General features: G+C 44.7%; 1 protein-coding gene across 3 annotated transcripts in view; it reads left to right on the top strand.

Moving 5' to 3' along the window:
- The window catches only part of LOC307119583 (uncharacterized protein), a 60,692-nt gene that overhangs the window by 23,353 nt on the left and 18,884 nt on the right, over positions 1-18,455 (top strand). For 2 of the 3 annotated variants that reach the window (XM_079805927.1, XM_079805929.1), the window contains one exon: positions 5,696-5,822. Coding sequence is in view for 2 of the 3 variants with exons in the window: in XM_079805929.1 (XP_079662055.1) it covers positions 5,696-5,822 (127 nt within the window). In the remaining variant the exon portion in view is untranslated. Of the gene's footprint in view, positions 1-170; positions 2,201-5,695; positions 5,823-18,455 lie in introns of those variants that run through there. The other variant, XM_079805928.1, reaches the window with a different exon arrangement.

The raw sequence follows: 18,455 nt of genomic DNA, 5'->3' as shown, positions 1-18,455 counted from the left end.
GTTATACTTAAGTTTGGAAGTAGGAGTGAATTTCACAAATTCTCAGCACCTAAGACTAAAATGGCACGCTTGATAAATATGGGCCCAAATGTCTTTTTTTGCTTAGTGTTTTAAGTTTTCACATTGATCCTCATTGAACTGATTCTGACTACTTTATATGTTTATTTTAGACCAGATGGAAGTGACGGAGCAACTACGCAAAGTAAATGACGTAAAGAAACTCTGTGACTTCAAAACTCAAGAAACAAAAGCCAAAAAGCTGCACACCTGCTCTCAGTGTGGAAAGAGTTTCCTAAATAAAGCACGCCTTAACATACACATGAGAGTTCACACTGGAGAGAAACCGTATACATGCACTCAGTGTGGAAAGAGTTTTTCTCAAGCAGCAGGTCTCTGGAATCATCTGCACATTCACTCTGGAGAAAAACCATTTCACTGTGATCTGTGTGGTAAAGATTTTATTTTATCAGCACATCTAAAACAACACCTGAAACTTCATTCAGGTGAGAAACCTTATTTGTGTTCTCTCTGTGGAAAGAGTTTTTCACAGCTGAACAGTTTTAAACAGCACCAGAAAACACATACAGGAGGGAGAGATCATGTGTGCTGTGACTGTGGGAAGAGCTTTACTACATCTAGTCAGCTGAAACAGCACCAAAGAATTCATACTGGAGAAAAACCTTTCAAGTGCTCATACTGTGACAAGAGATTCACTCAGCCTGGAACCCTGAAAACACATGAGCGAATTCATACTGGAGAGAAGCCGTACCACTGTACTCTGTGTCGGAAGAGTTTCAGCGATCCAACAGGTTTAAAAAAGCATCTGCTCATTCACACTGGAGAAAAGCCATTTAAGTGTGATCAGTGTGGTAAAGATTTTATTTCATCATCAAATCTAAAAGAACACCTGACAGTTCATTTAGATGAGAAGCCTCATGTGTGTTCTCTCTGTGGAAGGAGTTTTTCATGGCTGAACAATTTTAAACGGCACCAGAAAACACATGATGAAGTGAGAGATCATGTGTGTTGTGACTGTGGGAAGAGCTTTACTACATCTAGTCAGCTGAAACAGCACCAAAGAACTCATACTGGAGAGAAACCTTACAAGTGCTCATACTGTGACAAGAGATTCACTCGTTCTGGAAACCTGAAAACACATGAGCGAGTTCACACTGAAGAGAAACCGTAATACTGTACTCAGTGTGAGAAGAGTTTCAGAGATGCAACAGGTTTAAACAATCATCTGTTTATTCACTCTGAAGAAATAACCCTTCAAATGCAAAATGAAATATGTCACAAGTGAGCAACATTTGTTTTTTTTTAATGTCAAATAGTAAATAGTTTGAGGAGTTTTTCCACTCAACAGTCAACAACTATTACAATGTAAATTAAAGCTGCAAGCAGCATTTATCGGGGTTCAAGCAGTTTAAGGCCTTTAAGCACATATGCATAAAAAGATATTATGTTTTATTTAGCAAGCATGTAACCCCTTCAAAAATCAAAAGTAACTTATAAACGATCATATAAGAGATTCAAAGGGTACAGCCAGCAGAACTGGGAGCAAGGAGGATTGGGAGGTCAATTGCAAATTAAGAATTTAAGTAAGAAAAATTAATAGGAAAAAGAAAATGTTTTGTTACATTAAAATAAGTGAACGTAAATATGATCAATACGTTTGCTAATGGTTCTTAGCAAAGTATTGGAAACAATAGTTTGTGAGCAAATGTAAGTGTTTAATAATTTTCAGCATGCACATTGAGAAGGAAACTCAACAGGAACAGCATTAACACAGATGACAGATGATTGCTTAGCACAGATTGATGAAAATAAATTAGGTATAGTATGGTTAGATTTTATTTTACAATTACTTTTCACACTGTACATTGGTTTAAAAGTTATCTGTTTAATAGGGGACATTGTGTTTTTTATATTGGGCGTTTTTCAGATGTGAAAGCTTTCATGTGTAGCTTTCCTGTAGCTCAAACAGTAGAGCATGGCGCTAGCAACGCCAAGGTCATGGGTTCGACTCTCAGGGAAAGCAAGAACTGACAAAAATGTAAAATGTGTACCTTGAATGCAATGTAAGTCGCTTTGGATAAAAGCGTCTGCCAAATGCATAAATGTAAATGTAAAATGTAAATGAAAGAGTTGCAATGTGGTGTTCCTATTTTACCAATAAACTTCCTCTTGTTTTAAAGTGTGCACAGTCATGTAGTATGCAGACGAAACAACATTATATTGAACTGTAACATAATTTAAGCAGTCGTCTACTGCTTTGGATGAGGAATTACAATTGGTCAAAGTAGGTACAGAATAATCAGTTGGTTGTAAACTTGACAAAAACTAAAAGCATTTTGGTGATCCATAAATCAGAGTAATATCTGAAATGTCACTCACCAAAGCCAGATTAGAATAACTACTTCAGATTAGTAAAGATAATTAAAAATTGTCTCTCTGCTTTGTTTTATAAGAAATCATTTGTAGAGAGTTCCTAATGTCCTGTAATGTCAACTTTTATATAGTAGTGCTAGTCATAATTTCAACACCAGTCATACAAATAAAATAAGTTGTACAAAATCTTTTAAGGAACATTTAATGGCACAATAGTAAATTGTTGATTTTGATATTTGAAATGAATTTTGGGTTTGTATGTTTCATTTACTTTATTGTTGTGGATGTATTTTTTTACTTGTTGGGACCTCAGGAAAAGTAGCCACTGCCTAGGTATTGGCTAATGGGGATCCAAATAAATAAACTAAGATCATGGATGAAAAAAGACCATTTAGAGCCAATTTACTAAGGAATTTTTTTAAATAGTTTTTTTATTGTCTGAAAGTTTCTAGCATGCCTAATAAGACCTTGATTAGCTGGTACAGGTGTGTATGATTGGGGTTGGAGCTAAACTCTGCAGAACAGTAGCCCTCCAGGAGCAGGATTGGACACCCCGTTATAGACACTTACAGTATATTTATGAGAGTATAAAAATGACTAATGGGCAACATTGATTAGATTTCACTTCCTATCATAGTTTTGACATTTGGATGTTATTGTTTAGCTATTGACCTATGTTATCATATTTCCTGTGGTGGTTTTGTTTCAATTGGACTAGCAGTTTTGAGGATAATCGCAAAAGTTTTGTAAGTCCTAAATTACACTGTTACAAAAACCATAAGGCAAAACCTGCCATGTTTGGTATCGTTGGACTCGGCAAGGATTAAGGAGTCAAAGGAGATGACTCCCGTGAAAAACACTGGCTTGAAACTTCTTTGGCTCCTAAGTGTGTTTTTTGAGATAAGAAAAAACTGTGTTTTTTGAGATACGCCAATGTTCTCATAGACTATCATGGCAGCCTGGACAAAGACACTGCAAGCCACTTATTATCTGATTAATGATTGGGTGAGGTTATAGCCATTTTCATGACATTTTTTCCTCTTAGAGCGCCACCAAGTGGCCAATTATCAAAATGTTTTTCAAGTGACCGAAGTTTGAGATCATAGACATGTGACCCGAATTTTGCGAAAATATCTTGTTCCGTTCACAAGTTATAGTCATTTTAGTAAAAGTGGCCCCCGACACATTGAACTTTTTCATTCTCCTTAGCGACCATGAATTGAAAAATTGAAAATTTTTCATAATTATTAATAGTCTCTCTCCAAAAAACATTTCTACAGTGGTTTGGTTCCAATCAGGGAAAAATTGTGGGAGTAGTTCACAAAAGTAGGTATTTCAAAAAACCCAAAATTTCTCGAAATTGGCGCCCGAAGCCGAGCCAATCCGAGGCGTGCATTTTGTCCGCCTTGAGCCAAGGATTCCAAGGATATAAGACACTTGAGCCCACGCCTAATGGTTTATGGGTTATGAGCCATTTTGTACTTTTGCTTGCTGTAGCGCCCCGGTCAGGCCGGTCGGGGCGTGCCTCGGTGACACTGGTAGACGTTGTGAGTACTACCAGCCCTGAAAGTTTCATGTCTCTACGACTTATGGTTTGGTCTGCCCGATCAGTTTTAGATGGGAAAATTAACAAATACAATAGGGTTTCAGCACTTCGTGCTTGAACCCCTAATAAGAAGGGCATAAAAAGGGCCTAAAAAAGCCTATAAAAAATAAACTATAGGGTCTGAGAACTTGATTTTTGAGCTGGTGGTTAGAAAAACTTTATCAAGCGTTTTGACATGAGCATCGGAGAGGTCAAAGGTCGATTTTCGCATTTCCAGCTCATTTATCATGAAAATGCAGTGTTTATTTAAAAAACCTTTTAAGCTGTAGTACCTCTTCTGGTGGCCCGATCTCCACAAAAGTTTGCATTATTATTTTTACACAAAGTCTGGTTTTACGCGGCCAATCTGTTTTGCTGTTCCTGACTCTGTTGTTTTCATTTGCAAATCGATGTTCAGAGCCTTGCAATACTTTTGGCCGTATTTTTTGGGGGGGGGGGGGTGGGGGGGGTTAGGGGGTTATGAAAACACAAAATGGTATATATGAAGAGCATTTATTTAAAGGCTTATTTGCATATTTTCTGTTCATTTAACATTGCTTGTCTTTACATTTTATTTTCATTCCACACATTCTTTTCATTTCATATTGCTTTTCTTTTACAGTTTTTCTTTTCATTTCACATAACTTTTCTTTACTCTTTCTTTACTCTTTTAGTGAGTTATTGCACAAATTTGTTGCAGACTTTGCACACTTTAAGATTGTTTTGGAAGGAGTGTATTTGTGGGCTGGGCAGAGTGGTTCATTTTACATGAGAGTAGAGCGCAAACAGTTCTGTTGTCTAATGTCATCCTATTCTCTGTAACAATCTTACGTACCATGCTAAATACCCTTTCTGAACTTGCATTGCTATGGGGAATGCACAGTAAAGCCTTCATAAGTTTTGGCAGCTCACTGAACCTCATGTCCTTTCCTACCATGCCCCAGAATCTGACTATTCTGTCTTCTTGGGGGAGTTCCTTACTATCTGTCACCTGATCGTCTGTGAATTCCTCTCTCATCTTATCCTCTTTCAGCCTCAACTGAGGGAACAGACCCTAGCCTTTCCACTGTAAAGTAAAACAAGTGTTTGACTAAACATTGCAGATTTAAACAAGTATCAAGTATACTGAACCAATTATTTATTTGGTTATCAATGGGGAACTGTCCCCAGAGGATGTTGTTATGATGCAATGTAAAGCCCTTTATACAAATAAAATTGCCTTGCCTTGCCTAACATCAATAGGCTTTATGCACAGCTGCACTTCCTGAAATTAAGCCAGCTCCTTTATTTCCTGTCTTACATTATTGGACAAACTGATTAATCCAGGTGTGTCTGACCATTGCTAGGGTAAGTAGTGGAGCTGGGCATAAAGCCTATTGGAAACTGTTTCTATTATCTACCTGTCCCTGGAGTTATGTTAAGACGAGCTGCAGGATCCAGCACTCTCAGGTCCCTCAGGAGTGGATGGTCAAGGGGAAAGGAGGAGAACATCTTCTTAAGAACTGCCTCATACTTTTTCACAATTCTACAACAGCAAAAGAGTGAAAAAAAATGCATTAGTGGTAATGTTTTTAGGCACACTACAGCTTATACTTTCATACTGTCAAAAGATGATATCATAATATTACTATTGGGTAATATACTCACTGGAAGATTTTCTCGGCTGACACAGGGAGCTCAGCGCTTCTCATGAATGTCTTTGTGTCTGCTCCAATAAAGAGATCTTCATCAGCCAACTGATGTCCATCTCCATACTTCACCTCCCTGAGAGATACACCCACGATTGCCCTGGCTGGTATGAGGTAGCCCAGGATCCTCTTCATCAGCCTGCACATCTCCTCTTCAAGTTTGTGAATTTGTACTCCCTCTGACTGCAAATAATATCAATGTTCACAACAAAATAACAGTGAAATAAGAATGCTACAATAAGCACAAACATTTAATTATATACTATTATTCACTCATTCAATTAATATCATTGACACCCACCTGGAAGGCAATGTTAAATTCAGATAAAGGCTTAAGGGCAGCACTCAGGAACAGGAAGTAGGTCTTCACGATTGGATCACGCAGATGGCTTGCCAGATCATGCACTTTAACACTCCTCTCCACCTCTTCATGACTGTTAAAGTAGGCCTACAGTACATATAGATACAGGGTGGCAATACATGGTTAAAATGGAAATATAGCATAGTAAACTGTGTAGATATCTGCTGAGTGAGTTACCATCCCACTGGTTCAGCACCCTCTGGTTAACAGACTCAGCCATCTGGTGCTGCAGTACCTGAGGAGCTTCAGGTGGTCTGAATCAGGGAAGTAAAAACGCTCACCACACACCAGCTGACTGGTGGAGAGGAGACTGAGTGATGATACCAATCGTGTATATAAATGGGGATGATTAGAAGGCCATGATGGACAGGGGCCATTGGTAGGGTGACCACCTGTCCCGCTTTGCATTGTACCACACAGAATTTTCACCCCTTGTCCCGCATGTCGCATATTGAGAAAATGTCCCGCATTTTCACCAGTCTGTTGATTTTTAATGATCATATTGAGAAAACATGCATGCGTTCTTTTGCCTTTTTAAGAAAGCATTTTATTTATTTTTGCGGCATCGTTTTTCACCTATATTTAACAGTGCTTCGTCAGAAGTAACATCCCGCCTTACACAAATACAAAAGCCGTTTTTTAAACCATATCCAATGGTTGAAAAGAAAGGAGTAAACACGGTCACTAGTAGATTGTGACGGCTGTCAATCAAAATGTGGAGCGGTGATTCGTTCCATGTGTTCCCTGTCAGAAAACGAATGGATAGTTCTGTATATATATATATATATATATATATATATATATATATATATATATATATATATATATCAATTAATATATAAGATTAACTAATTTAATGTTGTTTTATTTGTTTCATTATTTATTTAGTTGGATTTTAGTTGCACTTGGTCAGAACTGTTTCAAAAGTAGTTATCTGCATGATGCCTGCTGCCTTTGGGCTCAGTGATGTTGAATTTAAGATTATACAACAGTTTCAGGTTATGTTTTAGTGTTGGTAACATGTCCCACATTGTCCCACACAAACTTAGTAATCGTCCCACATTTGGTTTGTTTGATGGTGGTCACCCTAGCCATTGGGCAAATTTGGCCTGGGATTTTTAATGACCCCAGAGAGTCAGGACCTCGGTTTAACATCTCATCTGAAGGACGGCGCTTGTTACAGTATGGTGTGCCCATCACTATACCCACACAGACCACAGGGTGAGCGCCCCCTGCTGGCCTCACTAACACCTCTACCAGCAGAAGCCTAGTACCCTTTCGTTCAGTCACTCCGACGTACGTCAGTGACTGACGAATGGGGGTTTCGCCTAGAAGCCAATTACCTTCAAGGTGTTTAACAGCGCCCAATGGCGTGCCAATGCCATGGGCATGCGGAATTTGCATGCGTAACTCCGCCCCACCTCGTGGGTATATAAGGAAGTACGCTAGCAACACCGCATTATGTTTCTGCTTTGGAGCCAAGAGTATCTCTTCACTCCTTCAAGCCTGCTAACTGAGTCTTTGTCAGCCTTCGAGACGAACAGCTTTCCAGAGGCGTTGGTGTCTACGGCGCGTTCCAGTGATCGCATACTGCCTGCCTGCTGATCTGCGCAGTGGTCCGTCTGACAGCTGGTGTGTGGTCCCTGGGCGCTTCGGCGTTCTCTGCGAAGCTTCCTCTCACAAAAGAGCTTGCACGTGGCACGTCCTTTTCAGGATGTCTCGCCCGTGTACTTCTGGGTGTGGCCGGTCGCTGACTTCTTCTGATGGGCACAATCTCTGCTAGGTATGCTTGGGCGTTCAGCATGCTCAAGCAGCGTTTGTGGATGAGTCATGTTCTCACTGCGGGAACATGACCATCGCGGTGCTGCGGTCGAGACTCAAGGATCTTCGTAATGAAGTGAGAGTCCCCTCAACCACACCCCGATCTACCGTTCCCCCCGTGGTCGGTACTTCGGCTGGTGGTCAGGGTGACCTGAGGGTTACGGTGTGGAACAAAGCCCCGACGCTCATGCCTCGGGCCACACCCCCCTCTACCGCTCCGCAACCCGCGAGTGTCCAGGCTGAAATCGCGGGGCCAGCTCCGGCTCCCCCGCGCATTTCGTTTGGCGCTCCGGAGGATGATGCGATGTTGGTCACCGCATCACAAGTTGGGCTCGAGTCCTCTGAGGATGATGACTCGGCTGTGCTGCCGCCTTCGGGCGCGCCAGCATTGCCCGAGTCGGACCCAGAGCTGACAGCCATGTTGTCTCGGGCAGCCGCGAGTCTAGGGTTAGAGTGGAACCCTCCACCCTGTCCCGAACGCTCGCGGCTCGATGATTGGTTTTTGGGGACCCACGCTGACTCACGTCAGTCCTCGCCCCCAATACCTTTCTTTCCCGAGCTGCATGAGGAGATTGCCCGGTCCTGGAAGTCCCCGTTGTCTTCCTGTGATCGGTCTGCAGTCTCCTCCGCCTTCTCCACCCTTGATGGGGCCGCGGCCAAAGGGTACACTGGGGTCCCCCAGGTTGAACGTTCTGTTGCGATGCAACTGTGTCCTCAGAGCGCTTCGACCTGGCGAGGCGATCCTAAGCACACCTCCAAAGCCTGTCGATTCACATCAACCTTGGTGGCGAAATCGCACAGAGCTGCGGGGCAGGCTGCCGCCTCTTTGCATGCCATGGCGATCCTTCAGGTCTACCAGGCCAGGATCCTCAAGGACATGCACGAGGGTGGAGTTGATCCGGGGCTCTTAGATGAGCTGCGTGCCGCCACCGACCTCGCTCTCCGGGCGACGAAGGTGACCGCACGCTCCCTGGGTCAAGTGATGTCCACAAATGTGGTCCAGGAGCGACACCTGTGGCTAAACCTGGCTGATATGCGGGACACCGAGCGGACACGTTTCCTCGATGCCCCCATATCCCAGGCTGGCCTCTTCGGCGGAGCGGTTGAAAGCTTCACCCAACAGTTTTCAACCGCCCAGAAGCAGACTGAGGCAATCAAGCATATACTGCCCCGGCGGCCAGCTGCTGCTTCCACCCAGCCGCCGGCACAGTCGCCTCAGCCTGCTCGCCGCCGAGGACGCCCTCCTAAGGCTCCCGCCCCTCCCGCCCGGTCCAAGCAGCAGCCATCACCCGGGCCGGGCCGCGGAGGAAGCCGTAGGAAGGCGTCCCAGTCCCCTCAGACCGCCCCGCGCCCCGCTAAACGCCAGGCCAAGCGGCGCTCCTGAGACGGACAGCTCAGGGATGGGAAATTCTTTCCAGGAGATGGAAGCAGGACCACTCCTTCCCCCGGTGGAGGGCCGGGGGAGAATCCTTTGTTCAGCTGCTGGCCCCCAGGTCAGCACCACCCTAATTTGGTCAAAGAAAGAATTAACACTCCCATCCCTGAGCAACCAGAGATCGGTGATGTCAGTGCGCGCCACCCACGGGTCCCGCCACTCGCATCCCTCTCTGTCGCCAGCCTCCTGGCAGAGCAGACCCCAGTGGAATGCGCGTCCTTCCCTGGTCTCCTCTGTCAGGATGCAGCTGTTAACCGTGCCCCACACCGGGACGCCCAACAGCCTCACTTGTCCGGGTCGGTAACGCTGCATCGCTGCCCCACACTGGGTACGTCTGTAGTCCGAATGACCCCGCTGGTGCAGTTTCTGGGAGCCTGGCTTCAGATTCCAGAGCTGTCCCGCTGGGTCGCGAAGACAATCAGGCGCGGCTACGCGATTCAGTTCGCGCAGGCTCCTCCCTGTTTCAGGGGAGTCCGCTTACTATGGTCGGGGCCAATGCCCCTGTCATGAGAGCGGAGGTTGCCACCCTACTGGCGAAGGGTGCGATCGAGCCTGTCCCTCCAGCCGAGATGAAGTCCGGGTTTTACAGCCCCTACTTCATTGTACCCAAAAAGACCGGTGGGCTAAGACCAATCCTGGACCTGCGCATCTTGAACCGTTACCTACACAGGCTTCCGTTCAAGATGTTGACAGCGAAACGCCTTTTCGAATGCGTTCGTCCAAGCGATTGGTTTGCAGCGATCGACCTGAAGGATGCCTACTTTCATGTCTCCATCCTACCTCGACACAGACTGTTCCTACGGTTTGCTTTCGAGGGGCGGGCATACCAGTACGCGGTCCTGTCTCCTCGCGTCTTTACGAAGATTGCCGAGGCAGCCCTTGCGCCCCTACGGCATCACGGGGTTCGCATCCTGAACTACCTTGACGACTGGCTCATAATGAGTCACTCTCGAGAGCAGGTTTGCGAACACAGAGATCTGGTTCTCCACCACTTAGCCTGTCTGGGCCTTCGGGTCAACTGGGAGAAGAGCAAACTTTGCCCCGTGCAGAGGATCTCTTTTCTCGGTATGGAGATCAACTCGGTCGCCATGTGTGCGCAGCTTACGAGCGAGCGCGCGCAGTCTCTGCTGACTTGCCTCCGTCAAATCGAGAGCAAGAGTGCGGTTCCACTGAAACACTTTCAGAGGCTCCTGGGGCATATGGCATCTGCAGCCGCAGTGACGCCGCTCGGATTGCTACATATGAGACCGCTTCAGCACTGGCTTTGCGATCGAGTCCCGAGATGGGCATGGCGGTCTGGCATGCTCCGGGTCCAAATAACCCGGGCCTGCTTACAGACACTCACTCCGTGGTCGAACCTCAGTTTTCTACGGACCGGCGTGTCCTTAGAACAAGTTTCCAGGCATGTTGTTGTATCAACAGATGCCTCCTCCACGGGCTGGGGTGCCATGTGCAATGGACAAGCAGCCGCGGGCTCCTGGACAGGACCCCAGAGCCTTCTGCATGTCAATTGCCTCGAGTTGCTGGCAGTACGGTTCGCCCTGCACCGCTTCCGAGCGTTGCTGAGGGGTCAACACGTACTTGTCCGGACAGACAACACGGCCACTGTAGCGTACATCAACCACCAGGGCGGTCTACGCTCCCGCCGTATGACTCAACTCGCCCGCCATCTCGGTTTATGGAGTCAGAAGCACCTGAGGTCCCTTCGTGCTATCCACATCCCGGGAGAACTGAACCGTGCAGCCGACGAGCTCTCACGGATTCAGCCACTTCCTGGAGAATGGAGACTCCATCCCCTGATTTGGGAACAGTTCGGCGACGCACAGGTAGATCTGTTTGCCTCCCAAGACTCTTCCCACTGCAGCCTGTACTATTCCCTGACCGAGGGCACGCTCGGCACGGATGCACTGGCGCACAGCTGGCCCCAGGGCCTACGCTTATATGCGTTCCCCCCAGTGAGCCTTCTCGCACGAGTACTGTGCAAGATCAGGGAGGACGAGGAGCAGGTCATGTTGGTCGCCCGGTATTGGCACGGCCAGACCTGGTTCTCAGAACTGCTACTCCTTGCGACAGCCCCTCCCTGGCCTATTCCTCTGAGACCGGACCTCCTCTCTCAGAGACGGGGCACTCTATGGCACCCGTGTCCAGCGCTCTGGAAGCTCCACATGTGGCTTCTGGACGGGACGCGGCAGGTTTGAGTGGCCTGCCACCTACGGTGGCCGCCACCATCACTTCCGCTAGGGCAGAGTCTACACGACACCTCTATGCGTTGAAGTGGAACCTCTTCGTCACCTGGTGCTCTTCCCGCCAAGAAGACCCCTGGAAATGTCCGATCGGGTCCGTGCTTGAGTTTCTCCAAGAGGGGCTGGAGCGAAGGCTGTCTCCCTCCACCCTAAAAGTATATGTGGCTGCAATATCTGCCCATCACGACCTCTTGGGGGACAAAAAGGTAAGTCAGCACGACCTGATCATCAGGTTACTGAGGGGGGCGAGGAGACTGAATCCTCCTCGCTCTCCTCTCGTTCCCTCTTGGGACCTTTGCGGTCGGCCGATATTAAGTTTCTGTCGATGAAGACGGCTCTGCCGACCGCATTGCCCTCTCTCAAGAGGGTCGGGGACCTGCAGGCATTTTCGGTTGACGAAGCGTGCCTAGAATTCGGGCCGGCTAACTCTCACGTGATCCTGAGACCCCGGCCTGGATATGTGCCCAAGGTTCCTACCACTCCCTTCAGAGATCAGGTAGTGAACCTGCAAGCGCTGCCTTTGGAGGAGGCAGACCCAGCCTTGGCATTGCTCTGTCCAGTACGCGCTCTCCGCGCTTACGTAGACATGACGCAGTGTTTCAGGACCTCAGACCAGCTCTTTGTCTGTTATGGTGGAGAGCGGAAGGGAAGTGCTCTCTCAAAGCAGTGGTTGTCACACTGGATAGTGGACACCATTGTTTTGGCTTACCAGCAGCAAGGTCACACAAGTATTTCCACCGTAAGCCTCTTCAGTGAGCAGGTGTCTTTCCCTTGGCAAGCCCCTGCCACCCCTAGGGTTAAAAATCCACCTTCGGCTGGTACCCTAGAGTTTCCCATATGCAGCCCACAGCGGGTCATATGTGTACTCTCTAAGTCCTCCCCACGGGTAGGCATCATTGGCATTCCCTCACTGGGATATGCTTCCCAGTGTACCTTGGTAATCCTGTGATAAGTGGGAGTCCTACGGCCTTAAGTGGCGGGATCTCACACTTACGCAGGGCGCTGGATGACAGCTGAGTGGCGCGGTTATACTGGAACCCCCATTCGTCAGTCACTGACGTACGTCGGAGTGACTGAACGAAAGGGAACGTCTCGGTTACGTATGTAACCCTCGTTCCCTGAGGAGGGAACGGAGACGTACGTTCCTTAGCCACATCAGCTGTGCTGCTGGAACGCGGAGTTCAGATCTTGGCTCCGCAGCAGATACATAATGCAGTGTTGCTAGCGTACTTCCTTATATACCCACGAGGTGGGGCGGAGTTACGCATGCAAATTCCGCAGGGAACGAGGGTTACATACGTAACTGAGACGTTTTCCCAGTTGGTCTCCCATCCAGGTACTAACCAGGCTCAGCCCTGCTTAGCTTCAGTGGGAAACCAGTCTTGGGCTACAGGGTTATATGGCTGCTGGCTATATTGGCTGGATGTGATTATTAACGTTACTGTAGTCTGAAGCAGAGCAGGAGCGAGTGTTGTGGAGCTGAGGAACCGCTGGAGCCATTGTTAATAAGATGAACACAACACACACCTCTCGAGCAGCGGGACTTTTATTATGCCACAGTCGCCACTTCCGCTCCTCCGCTCATGAGTGTGAGGTAACGCAGCTCTGTTGATCATATTAGACACATCTGAGTGTGTTGATGATGGGATGGCGTTACTCTGTGCGTTCTCTCAGCCGCTGATATGACACTTAATCACACTGCAGTAAGAGGAAAGCGCTTTTGCAGAATAAAACCGGAAACTAACGCGGATATGATGTCATCGACAGGCCACGCCCTCACAGGTCCCGGTTCCTCGGGTAAAAGAGCATCTCACCATTTACAAATAGTTGGAAACATTTGGGATATTGTAACAAAATATATAACACTGGCCTAGTGGTGTTTGGATATTTAACTGAAAAAATGTTACAAAGTGCAGCTTTAAAAGATCACATTCAGTCTGCACCTTTACGATGATGCGCACAATATACAGACGAGCAGATGAGCCAAGAACATGAACCAAACAAGTTTTCTTGGTTTCAATGGGGAAACACAATGAGAAACCTTGTGTTGCATCAATGTTCTGTGTTCAACTGCTTTCCTGTACCAAGCACGCATCATCAATAATGTGCACACTGAATTTAATCTTTCAATATCACTGCATTAATACTGACTACAAACCTGTAAACATAACTTGCGGGCAGTGGAGGAGAGCCTTGTTTTGCCCTCCAGGTGTTCCTATATGTGTGTGACGACATGTGAAAACTATGACTTGCCAGAGGTGGACAGTAACTAAGCACAATATTGAGTATCTGTACTTTACTTGAGTATTATTTTTTCGTGAAACTTTAACTTCACATGCAAACTCTTTGTAGACTTCACATCTTTTTGCACTGAGAGATAGAAAATTACTCTGTTAGTGGTTGGAATTGTGAGTGAGTGAGTGAAAAGAATATGAACTGCAGGCCTACCTTCACTGAAAAAAATGATTTGTTGAATTTACTAAAAAAAATTATCGTAAGTGGTCGCAATCAATTTATTTTAGCTCAATTTAAACAAAAACACTTGCAATTCCCATAAAACCAATTAATTTTTTTAATTAAAAAAAAAAAAAAAACTACATTTAAATTATTTAAATAAGCACAAATTAATTATGCTTAATTTAATCGGGCCATAATTATTTTTTTCAGTGTTGTTCATGAGTTAGCCACATGCAATGTTGTTACATTGTAACACACACAACATTAGGCGAGAGAAAGAGCAGGCCTATATGTATGCATTTACCTTTTCTCAAAGTGGGTGTATATCCCCACCAGGATGTCTTTAACTGGTACCTGGGCTGTACCAAGGTCCTGGACATGGGGGTTGCGGGTCTTCAGTCTACTGATGACCGAGTTATGGCGGCCTTTCATAACACTCACATTATCAGAGTTAAAGGCAATCAGGTTATCCCATGGGATGCCTCTTTTTCTATTGGAAACAGGAAAAAATGCCACAAAACGTCTCAGACTAAATATAAGTTTGTAATTAAATGCAATCTAAAAGTCAAAGTCAAAGTACCTTTATTGTCCCACAAGAGGAAATTGGATTTGCAGCAAATGCTCCACATAAACCACATAAATATACAACAACACTCACCAACAAAGACCAACCAGCAGAGAAGGAATTCACAATAACGCCCAATGTACATAATGTGCAAATAAATAAATGAATAAAATACAGAACATGCAACTTGTGCAAGTTATTATAAAGTGCTAAGTGCCATTAAGGTGCCTCACAGCTGACGGAATAAAAGATATTTGCATCCTCTTTGTTCTGCATCTAGGAACTCGATAGCGCCGCTCAGAGGGCAAAAGCTCAAACTCCGTTCTTAGGGGATGATCCTGTGAATGAGCTATGACTCTAACTTTCCTCTGGACCTGTTTTATGTATAACTCCCCAGGTTGAGCCTGACTTCTCCTGGAAATCTTGCTCGCCACTTTGACCAGACTACCAAGTCTGTTTTTATTTGTCAGGGAGAGGCTTCCAAACCAAGCAGCTATACAAAAAGATAAAACCGATTCAATAAAAGCACAATAAAACAGAGTCATCATTTCTGAAGAAACATTAAAAGTGTTCATTTTCCTAAGGAAGTACAGTCTTTGTTGGAATTTCTTTGAGACAGCGTCAACCAAAGGTTCAAAACACAGTTTGTTGTCTAAAATGACTCCAAGATATTTGTATGTCTCCACGAGCTCAATGTCCATGCCTTTAATAACCGTGACTGTAAAGGGAGGTGATGTCCTGCGAAAGTCAATGACCATGTCCTTAGTTTTAGATACATTCAGCTGTAAAAAGGAACTATCGCACCACTCTACAAAGTCACTGAGGACTGGCCCATGGTCCCGCTCATTCCCTGATTGCAGGCTGACAATGACAGAATCATCAGCAAACTTAAGTATGTGTCTATCTACTAAACATGTCAACAACACAGTGCAGTTCCCCTTACCTTAATGCTTCACTCGGCTTTTCATACAGATTTTCTGCATTTCCTATATTGCATATAGGCATCTCCAGGAATCTTGTAGCGACCTGCAGAGTGGCCTCATCGTAGAGTCTAGTCAGGATGACAAATTCTTTGTCTGATTTTCGGTTGTTCGATTCGTCTCATATCAGTGAAAAGGGCTGAGATTGGCATGTGTTGACCAACTCTTACTCTAGTTCTGCTGCTATGGCACCTGTTGAGTGTCCAGTAATTAGCTAGTTAGTTAGCCTACAAGACCAGGGGCGGACTGGCCATCTGGCATACCAGGCGTTTTCCCGGTGGGCCGCTGGACAATGTGGGCCGGCCCGTTGCTACGTAAATATATATGAAGAATAAATTATAGTTAAAGGTAGGGTAGGTAAGAATGATCTAAAACACTTTTGTCCAAATTTGTTTAAACTTTCTTTATATGTCAATACATAATTAAAATTTAAGTACTCTGAAAAAGAGAGTATAAAAATCGAGTGACTCTAGACTTTTTAATCTGCAATAAACACCGCTCATTATTTTCGTTCGGGCCGAAACAAGTGATTGGCTTGGGCTCCTGTCACTCTCTCTCGCTACCATGGCAACCGCCGCTTTTGCTCCAGGATCTGCCCACATTCGCGCCCCAGTGTTGCCAAGTTGGGCTACTTCAGCACTGTTGCCGCGGCTGTTTTTCATGTCCGCGGGTTGAAGCGACCCCAATTATGTGATATTTTGCCCTGGGATTTGCGAATTTTAGCAGGCAGCCCTAACAAAAAGCCATATATTTTACCCCCCAAACGCGATTTTTACCGGAGAAACACGATTGGGCTTGTTTTGGGCTAGTTTTGAGCAGCAATTGGGCGGATTTTGTTGTGAAAACCTGGCAACCCTGGCGCACCCGTTTGATTTGAGGAGTTCAAGAGGCTGTATTTCTGCTGGACAGGTCATCTTTCATTTAGATTATACATTTTTTTGGTTTATGTTTTCATGAAGCATGTCTCACTAGCACACGTAGCTGCCTAATATAGCTAACATAACATTACTTAGCATAAAGTTACAATGTTATACACTTAGCGAACCATTAGTAGAGATGATAAATACTCAATATGCTTAGCTCAAGTTGATCACTGTCGTGTTGAATTTCGCAAAATGTAACTTTAGATAACAAAATACATGTGTAAAAGCTAGTACACCGCATCCAGGAACTTTCTTTAGAACTACGTTAGCTTTAGCTTCTACCCTCTGTCTAAACTTTTACCATGTTCACCGGGAACTTTACCTGCATGTTTATTTCGGCCCTTGGTTTGTTTTTATATACTCTACCAATGTTTATGTTGATGTTTTTATCTTGTATCTGTGTGTGTCGTAGAAACTGTGTTGTGTGTGTATTTTAAACTTTACCAGTATCATTATTCTAGCTTGATAGTGAGTACTAAAAGACATCTTATTTGTTTATATTCATAATGATAAAGTTAGATTTTTTATTACATGTGATTCTGACATGATGTCACTACATGCACTTCTTCTCCACTCGCCTCAGGTAAATAATGCGTCTTTCAGCTGATCGCGGTGGGCGTGTTCATGTGTTTTGGGGGTGTGGCTTAGGAAAGAGCCCAGAAGGGAGAAGGTGGAGTGAATGGAAATAATGAGCTGTCTTTAAAACAGTCGTGAGAGGTCTACAGACACTCAATTTTTATACTTTCTTTTTCAGAGTACTTACATTTTAATTATGTATTGATATATAAAGAAAGTTTAAACAAATTTGGAAAAAAAAGTTTTTTAACCAAATCTTACCTACCCTACCTTTAAACGACATAGCCTATATATCCTTCCGTCAGCCCAGACGAATGGCCCGCGTAGCCCACCTGAGGCAAAACTCTAATCTATAGCCTGCTCAGTCCCAGTGTCTCAGTGGTGTAAAAGCGCCCGTCAATGTCAAAATGTTTGCGATATCCAATCAAATGGAAGGAGGCGGGATTTACTGTGCACAGCAGGCGAGAGTGCGAGCCGAGGTAAGAGCTGAATATGAGTCAATGGGCTACAGCAATATTTCCCGATTGCTAACAATTCAAAAAATGACATTAATTTCCAGGGATGTAAACTACTGCTGACCTTTTAGAATTAATCAGATTGTAATGCCTTTTACAATATTCATCACAGAATGCACAAAGAAACATTAACGTAGGTGTCGCAGTTTTCAGCATATCAGAGGGAATAATGTTTGTATTTCTGATTCCAGGCTTTCTTCAGTAATTTCACAATCATTTTCAAATTCAGGGCCGGCTCTAGCTCTTTGGTTGCCCTAGGCGAGATTGAGTTTTGTTGCCAGTGTATAGTTGTAATTTTCCTTCTGTAAGTATTTTTCTAGATATTATCCATGTTTTATATCTTAATGACACACAAGCAGACAACCAAATAAAGGATTTCAAGAAAAAAAAAAAAGTATTAACTTCCTTCCTGTCACATGAGACTGCCAACTTCCTACCCCTACTTCCAGGGAGCACAACGAAGGCAAACCCTCCCAAAGAAAGGATATTTTCATGTTCCTAATAAGTATTTTTGTTGACATATATATATCAACATAATCATGAAGGTCTCTAGAATCATCCAAACAAAACAAATCTTACAACAGATCTATAGTTTTTAGTATACTTAGTCAAACATAATACATTTGATTATGAATAAAGATTGATCTGTTGAAAGCAGTTATTTTGAGTTAGATGCTAAATGTTCTTCTCTTATTCATGTTTGACATTGAAGGGGTGCATACAGGGCCGGCTCTGTAAATCTGGGGGCCCTAAGCAGGATAATTTTGGGGCCCTGCCTTGCAGTGAATAATGGAGTATTGCACCGCAAACCAGGAACTGTATACAATCTAACACTTACACATTTCATCTGTATATCTTTTAACATGATTGCCTACAATTATTTTACTGCTTATTAAAGTACACTCACTGAAACAG

This window comes from Gobio gobio (assembly GCF_949357685.1).
Source record: "Gobio gobio genome assembly, chromosome: 23".
Taxonomy (NCBI): domain Eukaryota; kingdom Metazoa; phylum Chordata; class Actinopteri; order Cypriniformes; family Gobionidae; genus Gobio; species Gobio gobio.
This window is presented reverse-complemented; position numbering and strand designations above follow the sequence as displayed.